General features: G+C 33.3%; 1 protein-coding gene across 1 annotated transcript; it reads left to right on the forward strand.

Annotated features, from left to right (window-relative positions):
* Positions 1-6,485: 6,485 nt before the first annotated feature.
* LOC143052514 (uncharacterized) lies at positions 6,486-21,700 on the forward strand. Its single transcript, XM_076225562.1, has 2 exons — positions 6,486-6,585; positions 20,295-21,700. Exons 1-2 carry the CDS (start codon positions 6,583-6,585, stop codon positions 21,381-21,383), a joined length of 1,092 nt encoding a protein of 363 aa, XP_076081677.1. The 5' UTR covers positions 6,486-6,582; the 3' UTR covers positions 21,384-21,700.
* Positions 21,701-22,353: the final 653 nt, after the last annotated feature.

The following is a 22,353-nucleotide window of genomic DNA, read 5'->3' on the forward strand; positions in this document are numbered from 1 at the left end:
ACTACGATTTTTTTTAGCCGTGGAACTGTCAGGATCAGTTCCATGTTGAACTGTGTAAATCGATTCTAGGTATAGAACTTACCAATGACCAAATCAGTTCTTGATTAGAACTGTTCTAGCTAGAACTGTCTTAAAAGTGTCAGGAGATAGTTCCACATTTGTCCGCTAGAACAGTTCTCCTTCAGATTATGACAGTTAGAGGTAATCTCCATTGTATGAACATCTCCTTTGCAATTTTTTGAATGAGAATAACTTAAATGAATGAATTTAATGATTATCCATTTCTGAATATTAATTCAGGTTTCTTTTGAAATATTTTAAAACTGGATTCGACGTAGGTAAATTGTGGGAGATAGTTAGTTTGAACTCTGGCCTGGTCAACTTAAATTCTAAAACAAAATGTGTGTGTCTATGCTAAGTATTCGATATCTGCTAAAAACTGTGGTCACACCTTACCAGATAGCTCGAACTAACGCCGAAAGGATAAACAAAAGTTTTACATTTACAAAATTTTTGCATCCGTTAGGAGTCCGCGATGTAATGACCAAATAAAACGGACGTGTAATATGCCGAAAAATGGGGTGGAAGAGGAATAAGAAAAAAAATAATGTCAGAATAAAAAGCCAATAATTTTGCCTGATCATGATTAAGAAGTTGAGCCAAAAATATTAATGATACCAAAGAAAACTTACATACCAATAATTGATTTTTCTTACGCGATTTGTCATGTTTCAATTTTTATGTATCCGTTTTATTATCAATGATCTTTCTGTGTTACGATTTCCAATGATACAACTCTCCACAAGAGACCAAAATGACATATAAAGTAACAACTAGAGGTTGCCGTACGGCCTTCGATAATAAGCAAAGCCCATACTGCATAGACAGCTATAAAAGGCCCCGAAATGACAATGTAAAGCAATTGTAATGAGAAAACTAACGGCCTTATTGATATATAAAAAAAAATGAACGAAAAACAAATATGTTGCACATAAAAAAATAGATAAATTCTAGCCCTGGAGATGTCAATTACAACATTATTGACGTTAAAGATTCTGTACAAAACTGCATCTCAAACGCTAGACTTAATCTCCAGCGTCAGAACTTTAATACTAGTACTTAAAAACACAGCTATTTACTATTTAGACTCTATTACAACCAAAGGCCTCTTTAGAAGCTGCTGTGATAACTACAGACACGATTAAAATGACTGTTGAAATGTCAAACAATATACGGCAAGTTTATGAATTTTGACAGCTGTATATGTAATTGATACTAAGCTACACAAGGTCATGTTTTTCTCTGACTGTTTATGACGTCTTTACACTAAATTCATTGGATGTTGGATGTGTACGGATTGATAGTTTAGTCTTACCTGCAGCATGGTTTTTTTATTAGTTGTTAGTGGCTTTGAACTAGCTGTCAGATAACTGCGAGTACTCTCAGATCTGTTCCTATTGTCTTTTTGTTGTCGGGATGTTCAAGAACCCGGCCACGTCCAATTGTATTTTTGTCCATCTGATGAGTTAAACCGTTTTCAACTGATTTTTATAGTTCGTTCTTATGTTCTTATGTTGTACTGTTATATATACCACTGTCCCAGGTAAGGGGGGATCCCGATAACATGTTTAGCCCCTCCACATTATTTATGTATGTGCCTGTCCCAAGTCAGGAGCCTGTAATTCAGTGGTTGTCGTTTGTTTGTGTGTTAAATATTGAATCATATTTGTTTTTCGTGATTTTTTTTTTTCATAAATAGGGCCTTTAGTTTTCTCCTTTAAATTGTTTTCCATTGTCATATCGGGGCCTTTTATAGCTGACTATGCGGTATGGGCTTTGCTCATTGTTGAAGGCTGTACGGTGACCTATGGTTGTTAATGTCTGTGTCATGTTGCTCTCTTGTGGACAGTTGTCCCATTGGCAGTCATATCTTCCTTTTTATAGTTCAAAATTTCATTCACCAGAAGATCTCAACATTGTTCCAGAATATCTCAACCGATACCAGAAAATCTCAACATGACATACTTTATAACAAATTAAGCATAATGAAATTATATTAGTAAAGAAAAATAAACTATAATTTTATGTTTATAATGTTTTAGAAAAATAATAATTTACTAATATATATGCTAGTTTATCAATGATATCACTGTCATTTTGTCAATAGCTGACTGCGCTGGCCACATTTACCTGCTGGAGAAAAGTCATTACGATGTCATTTTAAATCCTATTCATTTGTGTTATACACGAGACAAACTGTAATTCAAATATCTCTGGCATGACATTCTACGATTTTACAAAAAACGCATTGATTTTCAGTAAATTGACGAAAAGTCGACCTACCCTGTGTTTATTTTGAATATTTTGAACCAGAATAGCTCAACAGGAAGTGCCAGAATACTTTTTTCCGTCTCAACATTTGGTTGAGATTAGATGGTTTACCAGGCGTGTATAAGGAATGTATAAATATATTTCTATAGAAAGATAAAATATACAGAAAACAGGAAAAACACATTTTAAAAAAGAAGAGAAATTTTTTATTGTAAACTATTTTCTGGTAACAGTTTAGCCTGTATATCTGTCAAAATGAATGTTCCCGTGTCACACTTAAAATAATATTTTCTTTATCAAGAAATTTTGAAATCAATCATATCGAAATGTCACCAAAGAAAACAACAGAAATATCAGAGATTCTGAATGAAAATTTAAATATAATCTAGAAAAGTCTTACTATACAAATCCTTGATTTCCATATACATCATCCGCCATTTTGAAAAATCCCGGAAAATTCCCTTTTTTAAGTCTATATGTTTGACAGAATTTGCCCTGAAATTAAACTGTTTTTAGTAGTATTCTTCGCCAGATATATGTTTGAATATACTTAATCGATTTGCACAGTTTGTTTTTTTATTTACGGAATTTCTTTATTTGTTGTACATTTCATTTACGGAATTTCTTTATTTGTTGTACAAGTAGACATGGGTATCGGTAATTTAGCATTGAGTCAACGGAGAAATGACGAGAAAAAGTGCATGTTTTACAACTCTAAAATGACAGACTTTAATCTAAAATTAAACTGTTAGGACCAACATTGTTTGATAGAAATATGTTTTGAATATCAAGAATTGATTTGCAAATGTTAGAAAACGGGTCAGGTTTATGAGAAAATTAAACTTTATTGAAGCATCTGTGCATTTTATATGGGGAAATATAATACAAAATGGCGGCTAGTATACGTCACAAAAGTGATGTCTAACTTAGTTGGATATGAGTAAACGGGATCCAGGATCAGAACCCCTCAATGAGACCCCCTAACAAATATACTCCAATCAAACAGCCACGGACATTAGTCTAATAAATTACAAGATTGCAAATGATTATGGACATTATGTTGCACATTTGAGTTTGTATATCAGATTCACATCCTTGAAGATTCGGGGTAATTGAAATATAAACATTATAGCAGACACCTATCTATGATAAGCCGTATAGTAAAATCAAGGGTACTTTATTCATATGATTTGTACCACGTGACTTTGGCCCTTTTGATTAAATTACTTCCTTTAGTTTAGAATTGAAAATACAAATTGCAAATGATTATGTTCCACATTTGAAAATATAGATTGCAAATGATTATGTCATGTATGTTGCACATTTGAGTTTGTATATATATCACATCATTGAAGATTCGGGGAAATTGACAGTATACACCTATTTATGATTAGCTTGGCAATGGTAATATAAAGAAGACACATGTATATCTATGATTGTAGATCGTATGTTCTCTAGAATCTCATTCCTAATTAAAAAAAGAAAGACACCAAGTACAGAATATGAGATCTAAGAATACTCGCAGTTACCGACAGCTATAGATCAAAGCCAATAACAACTTGTAAAAAAATATGTTAAATATCGATCAGTCAGTACACATCCAACGTCCAATGAGTTTAGTCTTAAGACAATGTCAGGATTTATATGATCTTATATAGTGATTCTTATTCTGCAATATTAAGAGGTGTTTGAACTGAAAACTCGTATCCGAGGCTTGTAAGATATCAACTGATTTTAGATTTTAAGTATTTCGTATGCGTGTTATATATAGAATAACTGATTACCAAATGAACAGTGGCCGAGAGTTTTTTTTTATATTTTAAGACAGCAATTAAGGATATTTACTAGCTATAGTACTTAGTGTTTGAACAGTAAACGCTAATGCGAGGGCAGCCAGGAGTGTTGTATATAGAATAATTGCTTACCTAATGAACAGCGGACAGTTTTTTTTTTATAGATTTTATGATAACAAGGATCTATAGCGTTTGAACTGAGTGCCCCGTGTGTAAGGGTAAGGTTGCAAATAAAGAAGTACGCTGTAGAAGCGAAGCTCCTGGCTGTTAGCCGGAGGAAGATAAAGACTAGGTAACAGATAACATATATATATTTTTATTCTCGTAAACCAAAGTACAATGGTACAGAGACATATACAAATAAATTAACACAGTATAAATTTTAAATACAAATGTAAAATACAGACATTAAGTAATTACCCAGGAGATTCTAGGCATTTATTTTAAAATAATTCTTATAAACTTGTACAGATTGTTTATAGTTCAGACGGGTTGCTACCGACTATTCATGAGACCTAGCTTGAAATTTTAAAATATTTGGTCTGTTTATAAAATGATTTGTTTCAGGTTACAATGAATAAAACGAATCCATTGATCCCGAGTTTTTTTTTTTAATATACGACCAAAACAATAGATGGAGCGTAACCAAGGCCGTAGCTAGGCATCTTATTTTAGTGAGGCAAAATAATTGAGCCGAGCGAAGCGAGGCTAAATTTTTTTTTGGGAGGTATGAAATGAATGGTGCAAAATCCTGCATTCTAGGCATTTTTAGAGAGTTTGATAATGTTTTGAATTTAGACACTTTTTATATAAATTTTTCATATTTTAAGACTTTTACTAACACCAAATTTTTAAAAACTTTATTTAAATTTATATGTAAGATAATCATCCAAATATCTCTGATTTGAGTCTGCTGCCAGAACATAGAAAAAACATCGATTCAGTAGAGTTTGCCACATTTTTCTATGGCCGGTTCAGTCAAATCGTTTCAGAATCATAATTTGGTCTGCTGATATCCTTATCGCGATGAACATGGAGCATGGCAAGACCGCACAATCTTTCGCCACTCATGCATGCTCTTTTCCAAGTTTTCAGTCGTTTCAGGGCGGTCAATGTTTCTAAAGGTAGCACATTATCATCAACACAATGATCAATTTCTTCTTCTAATTCCTTCTCCATCAGCAAATCGGTAGCAGCATCGGTAGTAACAGTTTTGTTTGCAAAAGGGAATTAAGCTTTCCTGTAAGCACCATCATACAGTCGCAATTACAAAATATTAAACTCGCTTTTATGCTGACAAAGAGTAGACAAACTAAGGATAGAATGAGATAAGATACATGTATATGATTCTATCTATAGAGTAAGTATATACAATATTGGTACAGGGGAATTGGAATGGAGTTTTTGACGTTTACATGTAGTTTCAAATTATTTCTGGAAATAGTTGGTGGTATTTTAGTTCCAGAATCTATAAATTTAGGGGTTAGCGGTTGGGGTGTCCGATTCCGAAACCCCGAATATAAAGAAACGAAATTCCGTAGTCCCGAGTAAAGACAAAATCCTGTGTTAAAGGTAGATACCATTCCTCAATAATATCAAATTGGAATATGGGATATTCTTTCAATTTTTTAGGTTAAAGAAACATGGATAAAAACTAATCCATGCATTCATGTTTCATATTATTTACATTTTATTTATCTGTAAAGAGAAAGATTAAAGTTCGTGAAATGAATACACAGACAGGACTCCCCCTTGCGATGCCCAGTACTTGATTTGTCAAAAGTGGTGAAACGGAGAAATGAATACGCAGACATGACTGTCCCCTTCCGAAGACCAGTACTTGATTTGTCAGTCTACTTATCGTTTTTGGATTGTTCTAATGAAGTTATATGCAATATACTCAGACTATATTCACAAAAAAACTAGTTTACTACAGTTATTCCTTCTTTACCTTCAGTGTCGCTTTTCCTTTTTCTGCAAGAGCCTGTTTTAACTATAAAGATCCATGGTGATTATCGTTACTAGGTTAATGTAATCGAGAAACATCACCCGTTGAGATACTGAGTTATATCCAGGAAAAATAGTTTAAAAGGAATGATGACAAGTTATAGAAAAATTAAGGTTGAGACAGAACAACAAATGACTATTATATTTATATATATGTATAAAAAAAATAATCAGTGTCGAAATTTTAGTGAGGCAATTGCCTCACTTGCCTCAAGGGTAGCTACGGCCTTGGTAACCATTTTTCATAAGTGGGGCGAGTTAGTTAACATGGTTAACAAGAGTGGCGAGTTTGTGGAGAAATAGGGGCGATTTGGTGTCATGCTTCCGGAAACTGGAACATCCTAGATATTGACATCTACGGAAAATGGTGTTTTTGTCAATTTGTGAAGATAACATCTTGACACAGTGATGATTATATTGAATATAATGTCTTAAAGCTTAGAATATTGATATGGTGAGAATATGGTCTTATGTAATGAATTTAGGTGTGTCATAAAAATGATATGATTTATTTAGGTAGCTACCATTTGAGGGGGGGGGGGGTGGCTAGAGGGGGTCTCATCCCGATTTCCCGGTTTTAATATCAGAAAAATCCCGAAATCCCGGACATATTTTGTTAAAAATCCCAATCCCGATAAACAAGAAATACCCATTTATTTGTTAAAGAGGTCCTCCACTTTTATTTGCTTTCAATTTGTGCATTTTGACCAAGTTGGGGTATTTGTTTTCTTCAAAATTGCAGAATGCCATAAATGTTTTTATGATATTCGATTATAGAGAAGACTGTGTCTGTGAAAGTGTCTGTGTAGTAAGGCCAAGAAAAAAATACATGTGTTTCAGGTAACATCCCCTAAAAAATTAGGATCGGTAGGAAAGCAAAATAGTTTTTTTCAAACGTTTTTGACTGATTCAATGTTATGGGAGAAAAATTCTGACTTTTAGTTTATAAGTGCTTGTCCACATAACATCCAAAAACCTTTTAAGAGTAGAGTTAGATTATAGGTACTTAAAATTAGAGTAGATATATATAGGGGTACCGGAAACACATGTGTTTTCTTTTAGGTCTTACATAATCTGACTCTTATTGAAAATATCCAAATCAAGTCTAACTTTTGGGAAGGATTGTAAAGAGGCGTTATGTTCACGGACAAACGCGAAATACAATTCCAATTTCACGATGAACGAAAAAATAAAAAAAATTGCTTGCACGTTGCCGTTTTTAACAATTTCACAGTGAAGCACGAACTTTTTTCACGGAAGGTTGAAATTAAAAATGGCAAAACACGTTGCACGAAAAAAAACCTTTGCCATCCTCTTTGGGTATACTGATCCTCTAAATCAGAGCGACACTAATACCAAGGAGCTTAGACATTCATCATGAATTTTGGTTAGCAAATCATTTGCGTACAGTGGATATCAAATATGGCACTGGCTACAGTTACTTAAAAAAAAAACGAGCAGAAAATAACAATAAGATCTGGATCTACTCTGTTTCTAGATGCGATTCTGATTGAAGTACATTGTATAATGAAAATGGCACTTTTATCTGTCCAAGGTACAGTTTTTTGTCAATCCCGTTATATTTCAACATAAAAATCCCGATTTCCCATGGCTAAAAACGTGGGTTTCCCGTATTCTGATGTTTTTCTATCCCGAATTCCCGATCTTTAAACAAGGCAATCCCAATTTCCCGTTGCTTAAATCGGCCAAATCCCGGCGTCCCGAAAATGGTCTCGCCCCCCCCTCATTTGATTTTTATGGGGGGGCTAGTCCAAATAATTATGACGTCTTGAAACTCAAAGGCTATTATAATTTTTTTCTTTGATGTCGAAGTAAGGCGTCAAAGAAAAAAATTATAATAGCCTTTCAAGACGTCATAATTATTTGGACTAGGGGGGGGGGCTAGGATGAAAAATTTTGTCCTGCATTTTTTTTAGCTGTAATCTCTGTCCTGCCTTTTTATTTTTCACTCTGTTCGGTCCTGCCTTTTTATTTTTCACTCTGTTCGGTCCTGCCTTTTTTTTTTTTAGTTTATCCTGACTTTTTTTAACCTAAATTGTCGTCCTGCCTTTTTTTTTTGCAAGTGTCTCATCCTGCCTTTTTTTTTACTCAACTCCTGTCCTGCCTATTTTTTTCAAATTTCATCCTAGCCCCCCCATAAAAATCAAATGGTAGATCCCTTATGAAATACAAAAATACAAATATTTTATTGGCACAAACACCATTTATAGTGAATTATTTCAGTACATTAAAACAATGAATACATTATAATTAAATATGTTTATAGTTAAGAATCTCAATTCCATATACCAGACATTTTATATATATAAGAACTTGTCACTTTCAGAACTTTTAAAGAATTACTATTAATGCAACTTTTAATATTTAGCTCATTTTCAGTACATGTTATTATGATTTAATATAATACTCTTTACAGTTTTAAAGTTTATTCTGTAGTTAGAAATTTTTTCACATTTCAGTAAAAAGTTGTTTTCATCTTCTACCTCACACGATTGAAATATATTATAAACTCATCATTGGGTTAACCTAAATGTCGCCCTTTTTTAATAGCAAGATTTTGTGCACTCAATCTTATTTTACACAGAGATGACCTTTCTTATTTATTACTTAGAACATCAACATAAGAACTACGCTGATTTGTACACGTGTTGAAAAACTTATAAAAGGCAAACCTCAAACACCAAATGACAAATGAATGAGGACAATATTTCACCAATTACTATATTGGTACTTTTGGAAAATTCAAGTTAAAACTCATTGTCTAATTACCAACTACCTTTTACAAACTTTAAAATGGAAAACCATTTGAGGGATGCCACCAGCTACGGGGCGCCGAATGGGACTCTTGTGATTTTGTACTCAAAATTCAATTTTGTACGGACAAAAGTGAGTTTTGTTCAACAAAAATGAGTTCAGTTTAACAAAATTTGTAGCATACTACAAATTTAAAATTTTGTCATACAAAATTCTCTTTCAGTGGACAAAAGTTACTTTTGTCATGACAAAATTCATTTTTGTAACACAGACTTTACTTTTGTTACCTAATTTGAAAATTGGGCGACAAAAGTCAATTGTTTAGTTTGGATTCTGAGAACTAATTTGCATACAAAATCGACTTTTGTGACACAAAATTGCCTTTTGTGCGACAAAATTGCCTTTTGTGAGACAAAATTGACATTTGTGAGACAAAATAGACTTTTGTGAGACAAAATTGACTTTTGTGAGACAAAATTGACAAAATGGAATTTTGTCTCACAAAATTGAGTTTTGTCTCACAAAAGTCAACTTTGTCTCACAAAACTCAATTTTGTATGCACATTTGTTTAGTTTGGATTCTGTGAACTAATTTGCATACAAAATCGACTTTTGTGAGACAAAATTCAATTTTGTCAATTTTGTCTCACAAAAGTCAATTTTGTCTCACAAATGTCAATTTTGTATGCAAATTTGTTTAGTTTGTATTCTGTGAACCAATTTGCGTACAAAATCGACTTTTGTGAGATAAAATTGACATTTGTGAGACAAAATTGACTTTCGTGAGACAAAATTGACAAAATTGAATTTTGTCTCACAAAATTGTCAATTTTGTCTCACAAGAGTCAATTTTGTCTCACAAAAGTCAATTTTGTCTCACAAAAGTCAACTTTGTCTCACAAAACTCAATTTTGTATGTAAATTTGTTTAGTTTGGATTCTGTGAACCAATTTGCATACAAAATCGACTTTTGTGAGACAAAATTGAATTTTTGTGAGACAAAATTGACATTTGTGAGACAAAATTGACTTTCGTGAGACAAAATTGACAAAATTGAATTTTGTCTCACAAAATTGAGTTTTGTCTCACAAAAGTCAATTTGTCTCACAAATGTCAATTTTGTATGCAAATTTGTTTAGTTTGTATTCTGTGAACCAATTTGCGTACAAAATCGACTTTTGTGAGATAAAATTGACATTTGTGAGACAAAATTGACTTTCGTGAGACAAAATTGACAAAATTGAATTTTGTCTCACAAAATTGTCAATTTTGTCTCACAAAATTGTCAATTTTGTCTCACAAAATTGTCAATTTTGTCTCACAAGAGTCAATTTTGTCTCACAAAAGTCAATTTTGTCTCACAAAAGTCAACTTTGTCTCACAAAACTCAATTTTGTATGTAAATTTGTTTAGTTTGGATTCTGTGAACCAATTTGCATACAAAATCGACTTTTGTGAGACAAAATTGACTTTTGTGAGACAAAATTGACTTTTGTGAGACAAAACTCAATTTTGTGAGACAAAACTCAATTTTGTGAGACAAAATTCCATTTTGTCAATTTTGTCTCACAAAAGTCAATTTTGTCTCACAAATGTCAATTTTGTCTCACAAATGTCAATTTTGTCTCACAAAAGTCAATTTTGTCTCACAAAAGTCAATTTTGTCTCACAAAAGTCAATTTTGTATCACAAAAGTCGATTTTGTATGTAAATTAGTTCACATAATCCAAAGTTCAAAGGATCCGGAAATTTTTTCACCTAATTTCGGTCATTTTCATTGGTGCCCCTTTTCAAAAACAGATTGTCAAAATCTCATTACTGCATGAGTATGCTCCTACTCGTAGCATCAACGAACTTGTTTAACTGTTGCATCGCGTTTACTTCATGATTTATCCTACCATTTTCCTAAAATCGATCAAGAGCAATTAAGGGAAGGCAACAGTTTAAGAATAAAATGATTTTAATGACTCAAAATCGTAATTTTCTCAGTCATGGCTTACGTTTCTTTCGATTCTGAAGTCGAAATTCAAACCGGATGTAATGCGACAATACCAAAACGAACAATTCCGGACTTATTCCCGGGATTAGTTTTGTTTATCAAATTCACGGGAAAACATCGTTTTTTTTAATATTTTACCTTTAATAGTGTAAGAATATTAATGAAAATAGTTGCACTTGCTTTATTTAGCAAGAAATCATTTTAAATTTACGATTTAGTCAAATTTGCGGAAGAGAATTTTAGGCATGTGTATCATAGTAAACAAAGCACGTGTGTTAGTAGTGAAAAAAAATCTTTTTTCTACGTAAATTAAATCAAGTTTTAATTTAATTTTAAATCATAATTGACAATTGTCTTAGCTGAAAAGTAATTAAATAATGAAGACAGTTGGTATTGAATTTTAATTTCTTCATAATATTAGTTCGGAGCTTGTGATTAATAGCCAGGTGTGAATTAAAAACACAGGTAAAGAGATTAGCCATCATTAGCCAATAGCTTCCCGAGGCATTAATATAGTATTAGACGTGTTAGAAAAGTCGATACTACTGCTGGCGCTCGTGTTGGATGAAGATTAATACAATATGATATACAGGGGTCATCTCTAAAAGTTTAAATAATATCTCATATTTTGTTACCTGTATGGGTGTGTTTGATACAGTTGATGTTTACCTGCAGCAGTTTTTTAATAAATAACACAGAAGACGATCAAATATCATGTAAAAAAAAGTAAAATAGTTTAAATTTTTATATTTTTTTTTATCAATTATCATATTAATCTTGTTTTACGTTTTGTAAACAAATGGTAAAAAGGGCATAGTCGTATAACGCACGACTTCACATATTTACGTTTTTATATTAAATTGTTTATTAATATATTCCTTTTTAGCTCACTGATGGTAGAACAGCTGAAAGTAAATTAAAAAGATAGAAAAAATAGTTCAAAACAAATAGCAGAAACAAATATAGAAACATTAAAATGCACCCCTAACCCCCTCCATCCTCACCCCAGGTCAACTCTTATAAGACCAGAAAACAGGGATTATGATTTCTGTTTCGCTTAACGTTTATTAATCAAGCCAGGCGCGTAGCTACATTTACGTCAAAACGCCCGGGCGTACACTTGAATTTTGATTAAAAAAACCAAATCTGAATAAAATCAAAAGAACTTGTTAAATGCACATCAGCCGCGCGCGTGCACTTCTTTCTTCAAAGGCTTGTATGCGAATAAAAGGGACGAAATATACATTTTTTATCCAAATGATATCGTATCATATATATATTTGTTCAAATTCTGTAATACTAAAAGTATGAAATTACTGTGAGTTTGGAGTACTTTTCTTTTGTTCAAAGAAATGCATTATATGGGTTGCGTTCAATATCGTAGCAGCTACATAAATCTGCGTAGGGCTACGTGGATTTTTAAATCTTGACAGCAGCAAGGTTAGCTACACGTTCAGTAGTCAAAAATGTATGTAGCCCTTATATATACATGTATGTTACTGCTACAAAATTGAACGCAACCCCGATGAGATTCGATAATTTATGTGGTTTGAACTTTTGTCCAGTCTTTGATTTATGTCACGAAAAGGGAAATTGGCGACCCTAAATTTTCGTCGGCGGCGTCAGTTTAGTTTCAGTATGTGGTTAAAGTTTTTTAAATATAAAAATATAAATAACTTTGTAAAATCTTTGTGAGACTTTACGGAAGTTGCACAGAAACTGTTTATGATCAAAAGATTATCCAGAGCTTAATAATAGAATTAATGTTTAATTTTCCCGTATTTTATTGAGAAAAGAATTTTTTTTGCAGGTAAAAAGTAGTTACATTTTGGGGTTAATATTTATTATACATCAATTACTGCGTCAACTTTGGAAGAAGCTTTATTATGATTAATATTTAAAGCCAAAATTTTGAAAAATAATCGTACATTTTTCAGTACCAAACTGACAGACTTATCTTTACGCAATTAACAAACGTCTCGGATTTTGTTAAGGGAGCTACGGTTGATTTTTAGGGGAAAAAGGGGGCGGGGGGGGGGGGGGGGTGCTAGGATGAAAAATGTTGTCCTGTATTTTTTTTAGTCGTAATCTCTGTCCTGTCTTTGTATTTTTCACTTTTTTTCGGTCCTGCCTTTTTTATTAGTATACCGTTTTTTTTTTATTTTTATTTTACATAAATTGACATGCTGTTTTCTTTTTTTCTTTTTTTGCCTAGTTGATCTTTTTGTTTACTCAAAACCCCTGTCCTGTCTATAATTTAAATGGTAGCTTCCTTAACTTTGAAACCTGCATAGATGGTAATGACACTTGTACAGAGGTCAATATTCCAGATTAAGAAAAAATATCTTAAATAATGATCGATCTTTTTAACTGCTGTAAAGGACCGATAAATGGATTCACTCTTTGCTGCAAGAAATCCCAGGCGAGAACCAGGGTTCTACAGAACTCTTAGAATGCGAATCATAGTTAATATTGCACCAGAAAATTTCTGAAAATTAATTATTTCAAGTTCATTAACGATTTTTTGGTTGTTGATAGAATGCTTGGCTCAACAGCTCCTTTTACTCATATTTGAAAGTAATTGGTTTGGATGATTTCTCTAAAACCAATGACCGTTAGATTCTAAATTAACACGATGAATAGATTATACGTAAAAAAAAACATTTAGATTCCGAGCACAGTATAATAATATTGATGATTATTTAGTGACAGGAATCGTATCTCATTCTCGATACAATATTGCTTTCGTGGGCTTTGTCCCCTCACTTGGACCGACTACCGGCAGGTCCTTAGACTCCTCGCCGAAGTTCGGGCGCTCCTCACCGAATTTCGGGCGTACACGTAAAAATGACCTAGCTACGCCACTGCAAGCGTCTTTGATAAGATGGAATCTTTTTACTTTCAAATTTTCTAATTTTTTTTCAAAACCAAGTTTGCAAGCTATTGAAAGAAAATGATAAAATACAATTCGTCTCAATTAATTGAATAAGAAGAATGGAAACAGGGATTATGTCAGAAAAACAACAACCAGACCACAATATTTAAAACAACTCCAGGGTCTTCAACAAGCGAGAAATCCCGCACCCAGCGGAAGTTTTGAGCAGGCCCCGAAAACCTAATGTATACTAGACCAAGAAAATGGACGCCACTTTACACTTCGAAAAACAGAGATGATGTTTTCCGTAGCTACAAATTCACACATATATTTTCAATCGACCCTTCGTGTCCCAATTGCATTCGTGTAAATTAACATTCATTTGCATTTACGATTTCAATGGTTTTTTGCAATTGTCAACACAAAACTTTATATGACCTGTAAATTAACAATATTGCATCTTATCTTATCTTATATATATATTTAGATTTTTCAGAATAATTTTAGATTCTTCAGATTTCAAATCAATGCACTAATTCAAACGAAAATATGACTAGGCGGCCGATAATGAGCAAATCACACCCTATATATATATAATTCAAACATAATTTCGTTTGAATTATTGTTTCAGGTCATAATGGATATTGCAACTTTATCAGGTTCAATTCCTTCTTTGGTAAATCCACCAGCAGACCCATCAGTAATTTTTCAGAATACGTTCAACTCAGTTATGGTAGTTATACACCCTCCCCCAGAACCCACTTTAGATATTTACCATCGGGTGTCTGAAGGAAGAAATGAAATGTGGCATGGTAGAGATGTATTTTTAATATTTTCAAATCATCGTTACGCATTTTACCGTTCATGTGGGGAAACACCAGAAACTATATTGCAAATGCTGGGAACAGTTGGGCCAAGGATACACGAGAGTCGTACTGGAAGACCACACAGACTTTCACCTATCAATCGTCTACTGTTAGTTCTGTTATGGCTCCGTAGTTACCCGTGTTACAATCTTCTTAGTTTACTTTTTGACGTTTCGTCTCATACCGTTTCTATGCACATAAGAGCCCTTATACCAATTTTATGGGAAATATATTCACCAAATATAGCCTGGCCTAGCCGTCAACAATGGCTTCAGTTACATGGGAACTGGTCAAACATTCCTACTGCTTTGGCAGCCATTGATGGAACCTCCCATGCCATATACAGGCCTCAAGTAGAACCGCAGGAGGAATATTACTCTGGACATCGCCATGTTCATTGCATCCATACACAAATTGTAGTGGACAATGAAAATCATATCCGCCTTGTTAAAAGTGGCTTTCTTGGCCATCAAAACGATGCTCAACAATTCAATCTGTTACCAAGTATTGGGACTAATTTAGAATTAGATTTTCCGCCAAATTATGTCATTTTAGCCGATAAAATTTATGCAGATCGTGCACCTATTGTTACTCCATATAGGAGACATCAATTGAGACGGAAAACGCCGAGGGAAAAAAGAATATGTAAGAAATTTAATAGAAGAATGTCTACATGTCGGGTGTACGTTGAACATGCAATAAGGCGTCTTAAGACATTTAGAGTTGTTGGAACTTTGTGGAGACATCGCAGAAATGAACTTAATCAAATTGTTGAATTATGTGCTGGACTTGTTGAAAGACAACATGATTTATTTTCGTATTAAACAAATTCCACCCAATTAAACAATGCTTATGTTATAAGACGAGAGCCCACAAAATCTTGTATTTACGTTGGCATATAAGCATCATGCTTTTATCTTATGAACAAGGAATATTTAAAAAAAAAATGTTTCGTTATAATATATTGGGGAAAATAATCGTCACTAAATGAGAATAAAACAATAGTTTGAGTTTCCTAGGAGTTAAGGCGAAGACATACTATATCTTCTTCCTCTAGTGGATTTGCAAGTCATTTAGCATTTGTTGATTCTGAAAAGTAAATAGAAACAAGCATTGCCCCCCTTTTCAACGAAAAGTAATTAAGATTTTTTTTTTAATAATTTATATATATTCCTTTAATCAAATAATACCAATTGCATGTGTGAATATACTTTTTTCAATATTCCACGTGATTAGTTTTAAAAGTCACATACAATGCGTATAAATGTCTTGCTAAAAGTAATTACGCCTTACAGTGTATCAAACACACCCATACAGGTAACACAATATGAGAGAGCATTTAAACTTTTGGAGATGACCCCTATATATCATATCGTATTAATCTTCATCCAACACGAGCGCCAGCAGCAGTGTCGACTTTTCTAACACGTCTATTAGACCTTTTCAACATCTCTCGACACCTACAGTTGAGAACGACTACGACAGGTAAAATGTGAGGGGTCGTCTCAAAACTTAAAAAAAATGAAATCATTATTGATTTTATCGCTTTCATTGACAATGATACAGCTTTCCTACAGAGTCCAAATAACATGGATTTTTTTAATTTATTATAACGAAAATGATGGACTTTAAGTCACATTTCATCTTTTTAGACGTTGAGCTTCTAGCTGTCCTGATGGAATTTGGGAAATGAAAAGAACAAAGCATGTTTAATTGTAGTTGATATTTAATTAATCAATGTTTTATCATAAATATGTCTGTTGATATGAGCGGCAAATGTTTCCACAATGTCTGTTAATTTTGGCTTTGGGTGCCTCCATAATGTACTCAATACTTTCTATATTTTCAATTCACCAATTTGGTGTTCCACTTGAATTCTGTATTCACCAATCATGCGATTAAATTTTCTGCTCTTTCTCTCAAATGTTATGCTTTACAATTAATTTGAGGTGTTGTAAATGGTGTAACTAAAGGATGACGATTTGGATAAACTTTGTCTCCAAGGAGAACACAGTCCTCCTGGAAATGCAGCGGATCATTTCTCCCTATTTTGACCCAAAACCTCCCGTATGTATGTTCATAGATGAGATAAAAAAAATCTAAAGTACGAAAAAAATTGAAAAAGGTACAAAACTTTGTTCCAGAAATTGGATTTAGAGAAACAAATTCTGACCCGGTGAAAACAAAACAAAATATAGAAATGACAGTGTATAAATAAAATCAACGAAATTTCATTAACTTCTTGTAAGAAACCCAAAGGTCATTTTCAAGGACACAATGACGAAGGGACAAGGTATGTTATTTTCGGGACATCAGCCGTTGGTCTCCAAACCACTGATTAGCAATGTCCATTTTGATTTTGCAATGTCAAATAGCTCTATAGTAATTACTAACAACTTGAAATATAAATTCCATATGCAGGTATGTAAAAGAAATGCACTGCTTAGATGTTGTAACATTAAAACGAGAAGTCAATTATATTTTTTTTTTCAAAATTCATCATGAACAACCTCAACTCTAGAGAAGTCCGCCGTTGAAAAAATAGATGTGATATTTTCCTAAGACCTTCAAAATCAATATGTGATTATCCCTCTAGAAATTGAATATGTACATCAACTAAGATGAAGATCGGTCGAAAAATACCAATTTGGTCGTGTTCACAAATCTGATACGGACGTACGGACAGTTCAGTAAGTATTTTTCATAAATGGAAAATTTCATAAAAGCTTTTACCCCAACAAATGAACCGTTATTTACATGCGACAAATATTTGGTAAAAGACTCGCTTAATCATAAAATTAAAGAGAAAGCGGATCAGGATGCAGAATGGTTGCTGTATTTGTTTTAATCAAGTCAACATAAAATGTCGCGTGAATACATACAAAATAAGAATATTATATGACAGAGACATATATTTATTTATTTATTTGGTTGATATATATTCTGAAGCTATATAGTCAAGACAGTATATAACCGCCAATCCAATATGTAACGTATTGATACCCATGATGGTTTTTGTTTTTGAGACGACCCATCCATTTTACCTGTAAACTGTAGGTGTCATTAGTCGGTGTCGAGAGATGTTGAAAAGGTCTATTAGGAGGGCCCTCAGGATTATAACACTTTACTGGAGTGGCAGTTTAATTACATAAAATCGATAACAAAACAAAAATATATGTTTAAAATGGCGATTTGAAACTCAATCTCAACGAAATGACCGAAATTATTTCTGTTGAAAAATAAAATTTGACCTAAATCCCAATAAATGATTAGGACTTTTGAGTTTCCAAATCGGTCATGTCTGGCATATATGACCGTTTCCGGACCCTGAATTGAATTTTGTCTCACAAAAGTCAGTTTTGTCTCACAAAAGTCAATTTTGTCCCACAAAAGTCAATTTTGTCTCAAGAGTTAATTTTGTCTCACAAAAGTCAATTTTGTCTCACACAATTGACTTTTGTGTTTTAATTTCCATATCAGGTAACAAAAGTCAATTTTGTATGCAAATAAGTTTATATTTGCATACCTTTATGACAAAATTGACTTTTGTCATGACAAAAATGAACTTTGTCTACAAAAATGAATTTTGTGATACCTTACCGAAAAAATCAGCCTCCTGCAAATAGTTGCTGCAGGTCTGCTGCGAACTTGCTGCAGACTTGCAGCGAACACAGAGTCTGTGTTTGCAGCGTGTTTGCTGCAAATACGCTGCAGGTCTGCTGCAAACAATTTACCATGCAAATGAGTGTTTGCTGCAGACCTGCTGCAAACATTTATATGCAATTGAGTGTTTGCGGCAGATCTGCTGCAAACATATTTATGCAAATTAATCTTTCTCCTGCGTGTTTGCAGCAGACCTGCTGCCGGTGTTTGCTGCAGACCCTTGAATTTCCAAACTAAACAAATTTGCATACAAAATTGACTTTTATGATACAAAATTGAATTTTGTCTCACAAAAGTCAGTTTTGTCTCACAAAAGTCAATTTTGTCCCGCAAAAGTCAATTTTGTCTCACAAAAGTCAATTTTGTATCACAAAAGTCGATTTTGTATGTAAATTAGTTCACATAATCCAAAGTTCAAAGGATCCGGAAATTTTTTCACCTAATTTCGGTCATTTTCATATAACTTAAAAGTTGGTGCCCCTTTTCAAAAACAGATTGTCAAAATCTCATTACTGCATGAGTATGCTCCTACTCGTAGCATCAACGAACTTGTTTAACTGTTGCATCGCGTTTACTTCATGATTTATCCTACCATTTTCCTAAAATCGATCAAGAGCAATTAAGGGAAGGCAACAGTTTAAGAATAAAATGATTTTAATGACTCAAAATCGTAATTTTCTCAGTCATGGCTTTCGATTCTGAAGTCGAAATTCAAACCGGATGTAATGCGACAATACCAAAACGAACAATTCCGGACTTATTCCCGGGATTAGTTTTGTTTATCAAATTCACAGGAAAACATCGTTTTTTTTTAATATTTTACCTTTAATAGTGTAAGAATATTAATGAAAATAGTTGCACTTGCTTTATTTAGCAAGAAATCATTTTAAATTTACGATTTAGTCAAATTTGCGGAAGAGAATTTTAGGCATGCGTATCATAGTAAACAAAGCACGTGTGTTAGTAGTGAAAAAAAAATCTTTTTTCTACGTAAATTAAATCAAGTTTTAATTTAATTTTAAATCATAATTGACAATTGTCTTAGCTGAAAAGTAATTAAATAATGAAGACAGTTGGTATTGAATTTTAATTTCTTCATAATATTAGTTCGGAGCTTGTGATTAATAGTCAGGTGTGAATTAAATACACAGGTAAAGAGATTAGCCATCATTAGCCAATAGCTCCCCGAGGCATTAATATAGTATTAGGAGGGCCCTCAGGATTATAACACTTTACTGGAGTGGCAGTTTAATTACATAAAATCGATAACAAAACAAAAATATATGTTTAAAATGGCGATTTGAAACTCAATCTCAACGAAATGACCGAAATTATTTCTGTTGAAAAATAAAATTTGACCTAAATCCCAATAAATGATTAGGACTTTTGAGTTTCCAAATCGGTCATGTCTGGCATATATGACCGTTTCCGGACCCTGAATTGAATTTTGTCTCACAAAAGTCAGTTTTGTCTCACAAAAGTCAATTTTGTCCCTCAAAAGTCAATTTTGTCTCAAGAGTTAATTTTGTCTCACAAAAGTCAATTTTGTCTCACACAATTGACTTTTGTGTTTTAATTTCCATATCAGGTAACAAAAGTCAATTTTGTATGCAAATAAGTTTATATTTGCATACCTTTATGACAAAATTGACAAAATTGACTTTTGTCATGACAAAAATGAACTTTGTCTACAAAAATGAATTTTGTGATACAAAATTGAAGTTCTCACAAAACAAGTCTGTATCACATAGTTTTGTAAGACAAAAATGATTTTGTTATGACAGAATTGAATTTTGTACAAAACCACAAGAGTCCCATTCGGCGCCCCGTACCGGCACGCTGTCAATTTAGATCTCGAAAAACGATAAATTGACAAAAAAGAGTTCTGATACATTTTTGTACATGTGTATGTACTGATTGCAAATATACTTTTGTCATTTGTTTGTCCGCTTCTCACAATTTTATGATTATCTTTTCTTATTCAGACTGCAGGCCATTTGATGAAACAAAAGACTCCAATTCACAAAGAAAAGGAAGAAAAAATGTCTGACACATTTAGTGATAAACCCCATAAGTGTACAGTATGTGGTAAAGGATTTAGTTTGAGTAATTACTTATGTAGGCACATGAAAATACATACTGGTGAAAAGCCCCATGAATGTTCAGTATGTGGTAAGAGGTTTAGTATGAGTAATCCCTTGAAGAAGCACATGAGAGTACATACGGGTGAAAAACCCCATGAATGTACAATATGCGGAAAAGGGTTTAGTTTGAGTAATCCTTTGAAGGAGCACATGAGAATACATACTGGTGATAAACCCCATGAATGTACAGTATGTGGTAACTGGTTTAGTAGGATTAACCAATTGGAGATTCACATGAGAGCACATACTGGTGAAAAACCCCATGAATGTACAGTATGTGGTAAAAGGTTTAGTTTGAGAAGTAACTTGAACGTGCACATGAGAACACATACTGGTGATAAACCCTATGAATGTACAGTATGCGGTAAAAGGTTTAGTTTGAGATGCAACTTGAACGTGCACACGAGAACACATTCTAATGATAAACCCCATGAATGTACACTATGCGGTAAAAGGTTTAGTTTGAGAAATAACTTGAATGTACACATGAGGACACATACTGGTGATAAACCCCATGAATGTACACTATGCGGTAAAAGGTTTAGTAGAAGTATTTACTTAAAGTGGCACAAGAGAATACATACAGGTGACATACCTAATGATTGTACAGTATGTGGTAAGGGATTTAGTAGGAGTCGGAACTTACTTAGACACGAGCTTATACACACTGGAGATAAACCTTATAAATGTGGAGAATGTGATAAAGAATTTATTCGAAGGCTTGACTTACAGAGACACATGAGAACACATACTGGAGATAAACCTTATAAATGTGATGTGTGTGGAAAATCGTTTAGTCAAAGTAATAGCAGAAATACACATGTTAGAACACACACAGGCGATAAACCTTATGAATGTCATGTGTGTGGAAAAGGATTTAGTCAGAGTAACAACAGAAATACACATTTAAGAACACATTCTGGTGATTAAACTTTGAATACTTATTTATGTTATGTATGTTACATGTATGTTTGTATATTTTGTGTAGTAAAGGAGTAAGCCAGAGTCATACAGAGATAAACATTTGTGAACACAGGACACCGGTGATTAATCTTATAGTTATGCATGTTTTGTTTGATATTTTGTGTAGTAAAGGAGTCAGTTAAAGTTATAGCAGAGATTTACATTTGTAAACACACACTGGTGATTAACCATAACCTTGTGAATGTTGTGTATGTTATGTATACATGTAAGACATAATAGTGTCCTGTGAAAAAAGTGTCCACATGGACAGTTTTTGATTGAAATTTGATATTTAATAATGTCCATTGCCATGGAATGGTGTCCCTCAAAAGGACAGATTTTTACTGCTAACAATATGAAATAGTGACCACTCACAGGACAAATTTTCACAGTTGTTGCTAGTAAATTGTGTCCTCCAAGGGAAGTAATACAAATATAAAAAAGAAGATGTGGTATGATTGCCAATGAGACAACTGTCCACAAGAGACCAAAATGACACAGACATTAACAACTATAGGTCACCGTACGGCCTTCAACAATGAGCAAAGAACATACCGCATAGTCAGCTATAAAAGGCCCCGATAAGACAATGTAAAACAATTCAAACGAGAAAACTGACGGCCTTATTTATATAAAAAAAAAATGAGCGAAAAACAAATACTAGTATGTAACACATAAACAAACGACAACCACTGAATTACAGGCTCCTGACTTGGGACAGGCACATATACATAAATAATGTGGCGGGGTTAAACATGTAAGCGGGATCCCAATCCTCCCCCTAACCTGGGACAGTGGTATAACAGTACAACATAAGAACGAACTATAAAAATCAGTTGAAAAGGGCTTAACTCATCAGATGGACAAAAATACAAGTGGATGTGGCTGGGTACTTATACATCCCGACACAAAAAGACACTATGAACAGATCTGAGAG

The sequence above is a fragment of the Mytilus galloprovincialis genome, chromosome 11 (genome assembly GCF_965363235.1).
Source record: "Mytilus galloprovincialis chromosome 11, xbMytGall1.hap1.1, whole genome shotgun sequence".
Taxonomy (NCBI): Eukaryota; Metazoa; Mollusca; class Bivalvia; order Mytilida; family Mytilidae; genus Mytilus; species Mytilus galloprovincialis.